The sequence below is a fragment of the Labeo rohita genome, unplaced genomic scaffold, assembly GCF_022985175.1.
Source record: "Labeo rohita strain BAU-BD-2019 unplaced genomic scaffold, IGBB_LRoh.1.0 scaffold_967, whole genome shotgun sequence".
Taxonomy (NCBI): Eukaryota; Metazoa; Chordata; class Actinopteri; order Cypriniformes; family Cyprinidae; genus Labeo; species Labeo rohita.
The window spans coordinates 16,942-30,706 of record NW_026129928.1 but is presented as its reverse complement, the minus strand read 5'-3'; the positions used below and the strand labels follow the sequence as shown (position 1 = coordinate 30,706).

The 13,765-nt window shown below is 42.8% G+C and overlaps 1 gene segment (V, D, J or C); it reads left to right on the top strand.

Annotated features, from left to right (window-relative positions):
- The first annotated feature begins 11,449 nt into the window (after positions 1–11,449).
- LOC127162556 (immunoglobulin lambda constant 7-like) lies at positions 11,450–12,983 on the top strand. The segment is given in 2 exon segments: positions 11,450–11,480; positions 12,532–12,983. Coding segments are annotated over 2 exon segments (381 nt in total).
- The last annotated feature ends 782 nt before the right edge of the window (positions 12,984–13,765 follow it).

The following is a 13,765-nucleotide window of genomic DNA, read 5'->3' as shown; positions in this document are numbered from 1 at the left end:
ATTCATTGCATCTTTATCTTCACTTGGTAGGTTCTCATCAGACTGCTTGACTTGTGTGTCTGCTGCTGGCTCTGGCTGATGCAGAGATAGTTGCTTAGCTGTTGTCCTGGCTACCATAGATCCTTCTTCAGCAGACATGAGGACTGCGATTTTTGATGATGAGACTGCCAATTGTGTTCTCAACTCCAAGGCTTCCCTTTTTTGCTTTAATACTTGTATCTCCTTTTGCAGCACATTCTCTTGCTCTTCTAAGTCATGCTTTTCTTTCAGCGCAGCAACCTTGGTCATGATGGCGGCTCTCTCCGCTTCAGCATGTATCCTTGCAGAAGCAACAGAAGAAGCTCTCGATTTAGACCCGTGACTGGAGACTTGTGACACACTGTCTTTTGGGCCAACTTCCACTACTTGGGGTTCAGCAGCCTTCTTTGCTGCAGATAGCCACTTAGAGACAGAAGAATTAAAAGTATTAATTTCTTTGATCTTAGGTTCAAACCATTCACATTCATCCTTTTTCACTTCATCCTGTGTTAACAGCTCTTGATAAGCTTTGTGTATGGATTTAAACTCTTCCAACAATTGTGTATACTTATGAAGATTTTCTTTAACTTCCTGCACACTTGACACATCTTCCATAAGATGAATCATTACATTCTTCCTTTTAGTTAATTGTCCAAGTTTTCCTTTTCTGGCCTTTTTTAATTTGGATGCATGTTCACCGTCTTCCATCCCTGTATCTGTGTTTGAGGCACTAGACTTGATTCCCTCATCTTCAATTACATCAGCCATGCTTTTTCAAGTTTTCCAAACAATGCAATAATCCACTCCTATAGCAGACGTTTTGACTTGAATTCACAATATAATCCACTCCTATAGCAGATTTCTTTACTGACTTCTTTAACTTTAGTCTTCAGCTATAAATATCAAGCACAACTTTTGAAATGCATTGAGGTGACGTACCATGCTCTCAAACAATCAGGCCATGTGCCCTTAATCAGCATCCATCCAGCTTTCCATTTCCAGTTCTTCTCTTGCTTGTTGGAAGGAGTCTTCGACTTTGTAGTGGTTTTTCTTTCTTTGTCCTATTGACCACTATGGTGGCTGAGCTAGAGTGTCTGACCCACTTGTCCAAGGAGAATAATCCACGTCCACAGGTGTTTTGATGTCCAGAAAAAAGGAAAGGTTTATTACAAACAAATAAAAATATAAAGCTCATTGGTTCTTAAAGTTAATCAAAATAAAGATTGCAAAGATGAACGAAGGATTCAACAGAGCAGCCTCTCCTTGGGCCTTTGCGGTCGAAGACTGTAGCTTCCTGCTCTGGCCACACCCTCCAGGTAGTATCACCTGCCTTTAAAGATTGAAGACCCAGCCACTAGAGGGAGGTGACTCAGAAAGACACAGAAAGTGACATACATGATTTTGGCTCCTACACAATGATAAATGATAGATTGACAAGATGGCATCGCGGATGGCTGCCTCGGTTTGCTGCTCCTTCGTACTTTTTCTGTTTTTGTTTGTGTGTCCTGTCTTAAACAACATTTTTAGGATCAGCTTCTCAAGAAACGAGCTCTTGGACATAAGAAACAGCACACCAGATAACTTTTTGCCAACGTTTGAACATTCAGACGTCTTACTGGACATTTTAGTCGGGCTGCGTTCCTATACAAGCGCTCCAATCGACGCAAGCGAGGAAAATGGCGCGCTCGTGAAATTCCAACAGCACGGTTTTAGGACTCAGTTGCCGAGTATTCATTTGGCGAATCTCCGCTCCCTTGCAAATAAATCAGACGAACTACAACTCCTCACCCGCACAAACAAGGACTTTTTATTCGCCATGGGAGTTTTCCTCGTTTATTCTGGTGAGTGTGTACATTCCTCCTGATGCGCGTGCAAGCGCGGCGCTAGAACCGTTGGCCGATCAGATCACACACACGGAGCAACGTTACCCGGACTCTTTCATTATCGTGCTCGGTGATTTTAATAAAGCTCATCTCACCCACGAACTGCCAAAATATAGACAGCACATCACATGTGTTACGTTCCCAATCCCCAGTCTAGGGTTGGGGCAGGAGTAACAAATAAACTAAAGCATAAAAAGAACTACTGAAAAAAGAATGAAAACTAAAATGTGGTGGAATCACTCCAGTAGTCCTCTGCCCCAGAAATACAATACAACAATAAACTTAGTTTGAGCGGTTTTATTTAATAATTCACAAAATAAACAGGGAAGCAACAGTCTTCAGGAGAGAGCCAGGCCTACAGCAGCTAACTAACGGGAGGAGTACTAAATAACCTACCTGGGTAAAAGAAAAGAAATAAACAACAAAGGCTTTCCTCAACTCCCTCACTAACCAAAAAACAGGGATAAACGTCAAGTACAAAAATAAAAACCTACAGCTTCCAACCTAAACTTAGAATAATCAAACAACAAAATTACAATACCTTCTAATACTTTAACAAATAAATATTAAATTAAAGTTATGCACACTGTGTGCAGTATACACAACACTGCTGGTCAACCAGATTTCAATTAAAACTCTAAAAAGTTACAGTTCAACAGTTAACTTTTCAAGAGAATACACCACAATCTACATAAAGAGAAAGAGTCAACACAGGTCTGGAGCAGGGGAGAAGTAAACCTCACTCCACGTTGCTTCTTTGCTCTTTTGTCTGGTTTGCTTCTCTGCAGCACACTCTCTGATGTCTAGGGGTATGATTCTTGCTTCGGGTGCGAGAGGTCCTGGGTTCATATCCCAGACGACTTGTTACGTTCCCAATCCCCAGTCTATTGCCCTACCAGAGACAGCAATATACTGGACCATTGCTACACTGTTTTAGAGGATGCATATCACTCTGTCCCCCGTGCAGCGCTGGGACTCTCTGATCACTGTTTAGTTCATCTTCAATCCAGCCTACAGGCAGAAACTTAAATCTGCTAAGCCTGTAGTAAGAACTGTAAAGAGATGGACTGTTGAAGCAGAGCGGGATTTACAAGCCTGCTTCGAACTTACTGATTAGAGTGTTTTTGAGGCTGCAGCTACTGATTTGGATGAGTTCACTGACACTGTGACATCCTACATCAGTTTCTGTGAGGACATGTGTGTACCCACCAGGACTTATTTAACATTTAACAACGACAAACCTTGGTTCAGTGCAAAACTCAAACAGCTTCACCAGGCCAAAGAGGACGCCTACAGGAGTGGGGACAAAGCCTTATACAAACAGGCCAAATACACACTGAATAGGGAGATAAGAGTGGCAAAGTTAAACTACTTGGGAAAGCTAAAAAACAGCTTTCAAGAAATGACCCTAAATCAGTGTGGAACGGCCTGAAAGCCATCACCAGCTACAAGAGCCCGTCCCCCAGCACTGAGGCCAATCAACAACTGGCTGATGACCTGAATGAGTTTTACTGCAGGTTTGAAAAACTGGTCTGACACCCTACACCCACCCCGACTGTCCCACAACACAGCCACCAACACCCTGCCCCTCCATCCCCCCTACTGTTTCTCTACCTGCCCTTAAGATCTGTGAAGGTATATGTTTGCAAAGTCTTCAGGAAGCAGAAGATAAGAAAAGCTAAAGGCCCAGACGGTGTGTCTCCAGCCTGCCTTAAAGCCGGTGCTGTCCAGATATCATCTATCTTCACATTGATCTTCAACAGATCTCTGGAGCTATGTATAGTCCCATCCTGCTTCAAATGTTCCACCATCATCCCTGTACCCAAGAAACTAAAAAGCACAGGACTTAATGACTACAGACCTGTTGCTTTAACATCTGTGGTCATGAAGTTATTTGAGAGACTGGTGTTGGCCTACTTGAAGGACATTACTGGACCCTTGCTAGACCCCCTGCAGTTTGCTTACCGAGCAAACAGGTCTGTGGATGATGCAGTCAATATGGGGTTGCACTACATCCTTCAACATCTGGACAAACCAGAGACCTATGCAAGGATCTTGTTTGTGGGCTCTCTGTACCCACCTCCATCTGTCAGTGGATCACCAGCTTCCTGACAGACAGACAGCAGCTAGTGAGGCTGGGAAAACTCACATCCGGCACCCGCACCATCAGCACTGGAGCTCCCCACTGCTCTTCTCCCTCTACACAACTGACTGCACCTCTAAAGACCCCTCTGTCAAACTTCTGAAGTTTGCAGATGACACCACAGTCACCGGTCTCATCCGGGATGGTGACAAATCTGCTTACAGACAGGAGGTTGAGCAGCTGTCTCTCTGGTGCAGTCACAACAACCTGGAGCTCCACACGCTCAAAACTGTAGAGATGACGGTGGATTTCCGGAGAAAGCACCCTGCGCTCACCCCTCTCACCATGATGAACAGCACTGTGGCTGTAGTGGACTCATTCAAGTTCCTAGGAACTAACATCTCCCAGGACCTGAAGTGGGACATTCACATTGACTCAATTGTGAAAAAAGCCCAGCAGAGGTTGTACTTTCTCAGTCAACTGAAAAAGTTCAATCTGCCACAGGCACTGATGACACAGTTTTACTCCACTGGGCAGCCAGTAAATCAGATATAAGAAGACTGCAACGGACTGTTAGGACAGCAGAAAGAATCAATGGTGTGCACCTGCCCAACCTTCAGGACTTATACATCTCCAGAGTGAAGAAACGGGCAGGAAACATCATCCAAGACCCTTCTCACCCCGGACACAACCTGTTTGCACTTTTCCCCTCAGGCAGATGCTACAGATTCCTGAGCACTAAAACATCTAGACATAAAAACAGCTTTTTCCCAAATGCCATCTCCACCTTAAACAGATAATCATGAATCATTACCTGGGTACTACAATTCATTTCTGTATTTCTTTCTCCATTCTAATTAATGTCTCTTTCTGTAGTATTATTATGTAAACTTCTGTAGTACTATTATGTAAATACTCATGCACATCTCTTATTTATATAGCTGTATATAGAGAAGATAATGCGCAAATCTGTACATAAATCATCTGTTCCAGATTCATACATTATCATTTATTTTTAAGTTTTTATTTTATTTAAATGTTGTATGTATGTATGTATGTACCAGGAGCACCTTAAAAAACCACAACAAATTCCTCGTGTGTTTGCGCACACTTGGCGAATAAAGCTAATTCTGATCTGATTCTGATCATTCAATTATGTAATTTGCATGCTGCATTCTTACCTGACAAATAAAATGTTATGTTTGATTTATTCTGTATCCTTCTGAAATGATTATTTACAGTAGATTAAAATGGATTATGGATTCTGGTGTTGCTGCAAATCTGTGTCCAGAATACAGTAGGTCAAACTGAAGACCATAAATGAATGGAGCAGAAAACACGTCTCCTGTGAGCTCATGAATCTGTGTATCATTTGTCCATTCGTTTTTTGATTTAATTCGTGCCAGCACTGCCCCGCACGTTCCGCTATCCGATGCCCGCACGCAAGCCGCCCGTCTGTTGGCGAAGATGACAGCGGATGATGACGTCGAGGCAATTCTCCGTGTGTTCGAAACCACGGCCACACGTGAAGGCTGAGAACCGGACATATGGGCACGAGCGCTGGCACCCCTGCTCACCGGTGAAGCGCACTCTCTTCCGCTCTCTTCCACCTGCAATCGCTGAAGTTTATATGGAAGTGAAATGGGAAATCCTTGCGAGACTGGGTCTCTCCCCAATTTGTGCGGCATAACAGTTCCACGAGTGGGAATATAAACATCGGGTGCCGGCCCGTGTCCAAGCCGCTGAATTAACTCGTCTCGCCCAGCATTGGCTATTGGACGGGAGTCCCACCGCAGCACAGGTAGCGGAACGGGTGGTGGTCGATCGCCTCAACACACAAGCGACAAGCGGTGGGGATGAAGAATCCAACCACCATGCTGGAACTAGTGGAGGCGATCGAGCTGGCGGATGCCGTCCATCACCGGGACGCAGGGGAAAGAGCGCTGCCTTTTCCCCAGAGGGTGATCCAGGAGCGACGCGCGCCGGAGGGCACCCAGCGGCCAGTCAGCAGACCGACGGCTCTCTCCCCACAGAATGAATCCATGCCGACGGCTGAACCCGTAACACCACCGCGGACCTGGCTGGCAGGTTGCATCCTCCATCGGTGCATCCCACCAGCGGCACCCGAAGCAGATGTGACCCTGAACGGGAAACCCGTACGAGCGCTCCTGGATTCGGGTAGTGCGGTCACCCTCATGCAAGCTCGGTTGTGCCCCCCTCGACCTGACCAAAAGACATTTCTACCGATCACCTGCGTACACGGAGACACACGACAGATACCTGCACGCCGAGTAACTATTTCCACCCCTCACGGCACCTGTGGAGGCCGGCCTATTAAAGGACCTGCCCGTACCAGTCTTGTTGGGAAGGGACTGGCCGGGGTTTGACCGCCTGCTCGCCGCTGCCACGCAACCTGCCAGCCCAAGAGGGAGCCGTCAGCACCGGAAGCGGCCACAAGAACCTCACCGCCATGCCGCGCTACTGGCCTCGGACAGCGGGAGAGATGGTGAGTCCCCCTCTCAAAATACTAATCTGTTTTATGATGTCTTCCAGCAGGTGGCGAGAGGGGGCTCATTCGCTAAAGAACAACGGGAGGACGACCGCCTAAAGCACTGTTGGACTCAAGTGCGACAGCAAGGACGTTCTCCCTCGGCCCCATCCTCTCCCGCACTTCGTGGTCCGTAATGGTCTGCTGTACTGTGTCGCCCAGCGGAGGGGGGAGGAAAAGGCCACTCCCATCCAATGGCCAGCACCTCGGAGTGGCAAACACCATCCAACGCATTAGTGACCGATTCCATCGGCCTGGATTGGAGGCGGACGTAAGAGGGTTCTGTCAAGCTTGCCCGACCTGCCAAATTACGGCGCCCAGGACTCCTCCCCCCAGCCCGCTTATTCCTTTACCAATCATCGAGGTGCCCTTCGAGCGCATTGGAATGGATCTGGTGGGGCCGTTGCCAAAGTCTGCCCGGGGACATGAACATATCCTAGTCGTGGTCGACTACGCCACCAGGTACCCGGAAGCCGTCCCCCTGAGAAAAGCCACCGCTAAGGCAGTCGCCCAGGAGCTGTTTTTGTTGGCTAGCCGTGTCGGCCTCCCGGCGGAAATACTGACCGACCAGGGAACACCATTCATGTCCCGGCTGATGGCAGACTTCTGCAGGCTGCTGAGGGTGAAGCAGTTGAGGACAACGGTCTACCATCCACAGACGGACGGACTCGTCGAACGTTTTAATCAAACTTTAAAACAGATGTTAAGAAGAGTAGCCGCGGAGGACAAGCGGGATTGGGACCTAATGATTCCATATGTGCTCTTCGGCATCCGGGAAGTACCCCAAGCCTCAACTGGCTTCACCCCTTTCAAGCTCCTGTTTGGCTGTCAACCCCGGGGCCTCCTCGACGTTGCACGGGAAGCCTGGGAACAGCAGCCTGCCCCTCATCGCACCGTGGTGGAGCACATCCAGCAGATGAGGGAACGGATCGACCGGATCATGCCATTAGTCCGGGAACATCTCAGCAAGGCACAGCAGGCCCAACAACCCCATTATAACCGGGTGGCCCAACCACGGGAATTCCAACCAGGAGACCGGGTCATGGTCCTGGTCCCTAATTCCGCCTGTAAATTTCTGGCCTCTTGGCAGGGCCCGTATACAGTGGTGGAAAAACTAGGCCCAGTCACATACCGTATAATTACTTAACGATATAACTGCGAGAGAAAGTAATGAAATAAATATTTTTTTCCATCTAATGTTTATTGCCTTTAAAACACAACTTTCTTTCCAAACACGGCATTGGGATGCGGTGGCTTGCGGGAGGGGAAAGGGAGAAGGGGGTGCGATGGGATCACGATGCCGATAGAACAATGTACTGATGAAACGCGCTCTGTAGAAGTTTGTCCATTTAGGGCTACAATAGAAACATGGCGGCACTAAATGGCGACTTCCATGTAAGGGGACCCGAGGTGTATGCAAATATAAATTGCTCGTTATAAGGTTATAAAATCATAACGGCTTATTATGTAAGGTCTTTACACACCTCTGAAAACATAGTTTTTGTTAGATGTTATATGTATGTTATATTACATTTCTGCCAATAAATGTAACATGTTATGTTACATTTCTGCCAATAAATTCTCCTAAATATTACACACTGCACCTTTAAATATCCACATTAGAAACTAAACTAAACTGATTTAGAAACTGAACTAAACTCAGTCTAAATTTTAGAATAATTGTAAATTGGAGTCAGATTAATCACAGAGCTAGAAGCAACTTGAAACTAAATTAACAAATAAAGTGATCTTTACAAAAGTGCAAGTAAAATATGTACATGTATTATACCTTCACCCACACCACTGGATTCTGTCCTTGAGCCAATGGGTGATCCTTACAAAATGGAAGAATATAAAAGAAAGAACGAAAACACACACACACACACACACACACACACACACGTTTGTTTTTGTGAATTGTGAGGATTTTCCATAGACTTCTATAGATTTTATACTGACCAAACGATATTGTCTATCTCCTGACCCAACCCTAACCCTAAACCTAGCCCTGACAGAAAACGTCCCCGTTGTGGTCCCCACAATGTCAAAAAATTCAGGTTTTACTATCCTTGTGGGGACATTTGGTCCCCACAATGTAGCAAAAACTAGTACACACACACACACACACGCACACTTTTGTTTTTTTGGGGACCTTCCATAGACTTCTATACTTTTTATACTGACCAAACTATATTTTGTATCCCCTAACCCAACCCTAAACCTAAACCCACCCCTTACAGAAAACCTGTTTGCATTGTTTTTTTAGGTAAACATCATTTACTATTTTTAATCATTTTTTTTACATCGTGGGGACCGCAGGCCCCCATAAACAGCTGCAGTATCTCTCATCTGTATCAGTGCAGTCACTGTGACTCTGACCGACGGAGGTTTTTGTATGACTTTTTATCACTGTGTGAACACCTCAGTGCTACCCGACCAGTGTTCACTCTGACAGTAATAATCTCCTATATCTTCAGTCTGGACTCCACTGATGGTCAGAGCGAAATCACTGTCAGATCCACTGCCACTGAATCTAGATGGAGTTCCAGTGTTACGGTTTGTTGCAGCATATATGAGTGGTTTAGGAGCTTCTCCAGGTTTCTGTAAATACCAGTTTAAGTGATTACCAAAACGCACTGTACTGCTGACTTTACAGTTTATTCTGACTTCTTGCCCTTGAGCTGCTGTTATTGATGGACTCTGATTTACCACGTACTGTCCTCTACACTCTGAAAGAAAAAATAAGAGTAAAATTAAGAAACAACTGCAAATTATTAATAATTTATGCATCTGAAAAATAAAAATCTTGTTAAAACTTTACTACACAAACCTTGAGCACACAGTGTGAGTGTCCAGATGAGGATGATGATGTTGTTCATTGTTGTTGTTTTGTCTTGTGTGATGATGAAGATTCTGTTCTGTTCTGCTCTCAGTCATGAAGTGTTAAACTCACAGCACTATAAACACTCTCAGAGCACTGAAGCATGTGCTGACAATGCGCTGACAAGTGGGCAGGATTTACAACAGATTGTGCTGATAACAAACTCATATACACTGAAACAGAACTAGTAATTTTATATTCACACAAATATAATTGTGCAGAAACAATTTTTGAATCATTGTGTGATAACTAAATGGTTTAAATGTTTAATCTTTAAAAGAACATTTTAAAAGAAAAGTCATTTTTGTGGATATCCCAATAGGTCATTGTTAGCTGGGCAGGTTATAAAACTATTACATTGTATTCAAGCAATAACAAACATTTTGATTTTACTTTATATGGAAGAGTTTTGTTATTTAGGAAAAAAAATGAAAGTCTGTCTTTTTAATTTTCCATTAAAAACTTGCAATTTAGATAGTAAAAACTGTTTGAAACAACTAAATTATAATTTTTTGCAACACTAAATATTATTTGTAATACATATTTAATCTAAAATATTATTTAGATTGTTTGATGTTTTAAAATATGTTTAGATGTTTAGGGGGGGAAATATTTTTAAACACTGTTTACAATGTGTTTCATTATGAGTTTTATCAGTCTATCTCTGGTTTACTTTTCTTTCATTCAATTATATATTGTGCTCATATATAGCTAACCTTTTATTGTAGATATCATACATGGGGAAAAAGTTAGATTTAAAATCAGATCAGCAAAATTTGCAAAATCTCTTTTGTGCAAATTGTTCCTGAGATTCAGTGTGTTTTAATACAAGCACATTTCAAAAGTATGTACTTTTAAGTTTAGCTCTTTGAATTATCTAATTCTGAACAGTGATATAATTTGTAGTCACACATATTCTGTTTGATATTGAGTAACATAAAAAAAAAAGAAGTACATTTTGTATTATCAGCTCATTTAAAATCATGATTCAGTTTTCTTGTCAAGGTATATACTTTTCATTTGATCTGAGCTGCAGTCACAACAATTCAGTTTGAAATTGAGTTACATTTTTAAACAAGTGTAAACAACAGGGGGAAAAAAAATATCTAACATGAAATTGTAAGAACTTTATGCCCGGGTACAAAAACTACTGGAAATATAGCTGCAAGCAGCAATTGCGGGGCCAAGCACAAAAGAAGCAGAATGAGGAGCTAAGCATGGCAAGGAGCAGCAGACCGACTACAACAATGAGTAAGTAATGTCATTTTAGGATAAGGTGGTGCTGTTTTAAAATTGATGTGACGTGTTCTGTGTGAGGTGACAATGACACACACAAAGTTTGGTGTCATTATGTCAAAGCTTTACATAGATACCGCCTTAGAGTCAATTTGGCATCATGCGTCAAATGTGTAGTGGCACTGTACAAAAAGGGATTTGTCTATTGACAAGAAATCCATAACTTTGAGTCAGCACAGTCTGAAGATGATTTGAGTCAAATTTGGTGAAAATCCAACCAACGGTCTAGGAGGAGTTTGAAGAAGAAGTTTTTGTACATTCATCTAAATGGAGGAAAGAAAGTTCAGCCAACCGTGGTGTAATTGGTATGTATGTTGTCGGCATGACCCAAGGAATATTTTGAGACCAATTTATATTAGCATTTTTGGAAATTTCATTATTAATGTTTATTAAATGGTGTATTACTTCTGACCAGTGGGTGGCACTGTTAGCAAATTCATGTGGCATGGTCAGGGTGAGGTGACAATGGCACATATAAAATTTTGTGTAAATATGTCAAAGCTTTGCAGAGATACAGCCTCAGATGTAGTTCGTCATCTTTCGAGCAAATTCGTTGATGTGCTAAACGAAAACAGTTTTGTATATCGACACGAAATCCATAACTTTTTGCCAGCATGGTCTGAAGATGAACTGAGTCAAATTTGGTGAAAATCGGACTAACGGTCTAGGAGGAGTTCGAAAAAGTAGGTTTTCAACATTAATCAAAATGGCGGACAGGATGTTTGGCCAATTTTGGCATAATGGGTATCAATGTTCTCGGCTTGACCCAAGGTATCTATTGAGATCACTTTCATGACAAAAGGCTAATGTAAGCAGAAGTTTATTTATAACTTTTGACCACAAGGTGGCACTGCCCCCAAACTTTTTGAGTACTGTCAGGGCATGGTCCTGAAGACACATCCGAGTTTTGTAATGATAGGTCAATGTGTTCATAAAATATAGCATTTTTGGACAAAATTCAATATGGCCGACACCCAAAATGGCTGACATGGGCAAACCATTAATGAGCCATTGATGACTACTAGGTGGCACTGTGCTGAAACACTGCAGGTAGCCTCAGATCATGCTTGTCATGACACACACCAAGTTTGGTCTCAATATGCCAAACCGTTGCAGAGATATAGCCTCACATCCATTTTTGCACGCTTTTCGTAGAATTCATTTGCGCGTTATACGAAAACGGTTCAACTAATCAACTTGAATTCCATAACTTTTTGGCAGCATGGTCTGAAGATTATCTGAGGCAATTTTGAAAAAGCAGGTTTTATGAACAAAAATTTCTAGAAAAAAAACTAAACGGTATGATTTTTGAATTTTGGACTTCGTTCGATTCGGCATGAGCCAAGGATTCAGAGAAAAAAAAGTATTTTCATTCTGTGCCTTACGGTTTAAAAGTTATTAGCATAAAATTATTGAAATTTTGGACAAGTGGTGGCGCTAGAGAGTTAGAGTTAGAGACTCCAAATTTGTTGTGGTTAATGATGAGACTGTCCTCTATGAGTGTGTCAAATTTGACAACTTTCCCACAAGCGGTTCTATGGGCTGCCATAGACTCAGTGGAAGAAGAAGAAGAAGAATTGGAACGCCAACGGATACAATAGGTGCCATCGCACCTTCGGTGCTTGGCCCCTAATTAAAGCAATCAGTGTCTTGATATGTTTTGTTTAATTGATTACTGAGTGTATTAATCTGTAGTGATGTTGAATAAGATGAATGATGAGATTGTTGTGATTTTGACTGCATTCCACATGTCTGCTGCTGAAAGTCATGTTGAAATGCTGTGAATGATGCAGGGCAAAATAGCTGCAGTGTGTTTTCTTAGTGTTTGTGAATGTGTTGTGTTTGTCTCATGCTGGTTGCACAGTGAAGCCCTCAGTGTCTCTGCTGCCGCCCTCTTCTCTGCAGATCTCTGGAGACTCAGCCGCACTGCTCTGCCTGCTCAGCTCTTACTCTCCACCGGGGGCGCTGGTGAGCTGGACACTGGACGGCTCAGAGGTCACCGAGGGGGTCCAGACCAGTGCAGAGAGCGAGCGGGACGGGCGCTACAGCCGCAGTAGCATCCTGACCCTCAGTAAAGCACACTGGGAAAAAGGAGAGCTGTACGTCTGCAGAGTAACACATGAAGGAGCTCCTCAAGAGGTCTCGTTCCAGAAGAGTCACTCGCAGTGCTGATGTTTCTCCAGTGAGCGCTGCTCTCTCCTGAAGATGAGGCATATGTGAGTGTCCTGTGTCAGGCAGGATTCACATGAGTCTAGTGCTGCAGCTGTAGTCATTTACAACTGATATGAATGAAACAACAATTTTAAAACACTGTTTGTATGTCACATGGTCAGCAGTGAAAGTGACAGTGAGGTGTGGTTTTTCCTTTAACCTTTGGCGCCAATGAAGTGACCAGTTTGAAATACAATGATTATAAAGCTTTTATGAAACATTTAATGTGATGTAACTTATGATTTCAAAAGTTCAGCCACACTTAGTTTTTCAAATGACAACTCAGTCTTCTTCTTTGTATTCTGGATCTGCATTATGAATATTGAAGGTTCCCTTGGATCAAAATAATTATCAATAGAAGGGCAATATTTGCTTAATCTTTTCTTTCTCATCTATTGTCTCTTTTGCATTAGACAATTTATGACAGATGACTGATACATGGTATTTATTAAAAATATAAGTACGATGTAAAAACATGTATGTACACAATAAGTGCACGGTATAAAAACTATTAATTTAAATGTAAGTAAAGGCCACCCAATATAAAGTGGGACAGGAAAAAAAAGAGTGTTGTAGGTGATGTACATCTACTGTATAGTTGACGGTACAGTTAAAATCCACCTAAATTTAAAAAAAATAAATAAATAAATAAATAAAAATAATTAATTAAAATTAGAATTAAATTTGTTACTTGTTTGTTATACTTACATCAGCAGCTGCAGTATCTCTCATCTGTATCAGTGCAGTCACTGTGACTCTGACTGATGGAGGTTTTGTACGACTCTTTATCACTGCACCCAGCTACTCGTATAGGGCTGACCCATAAAGTAATAATCTCCTGTGCT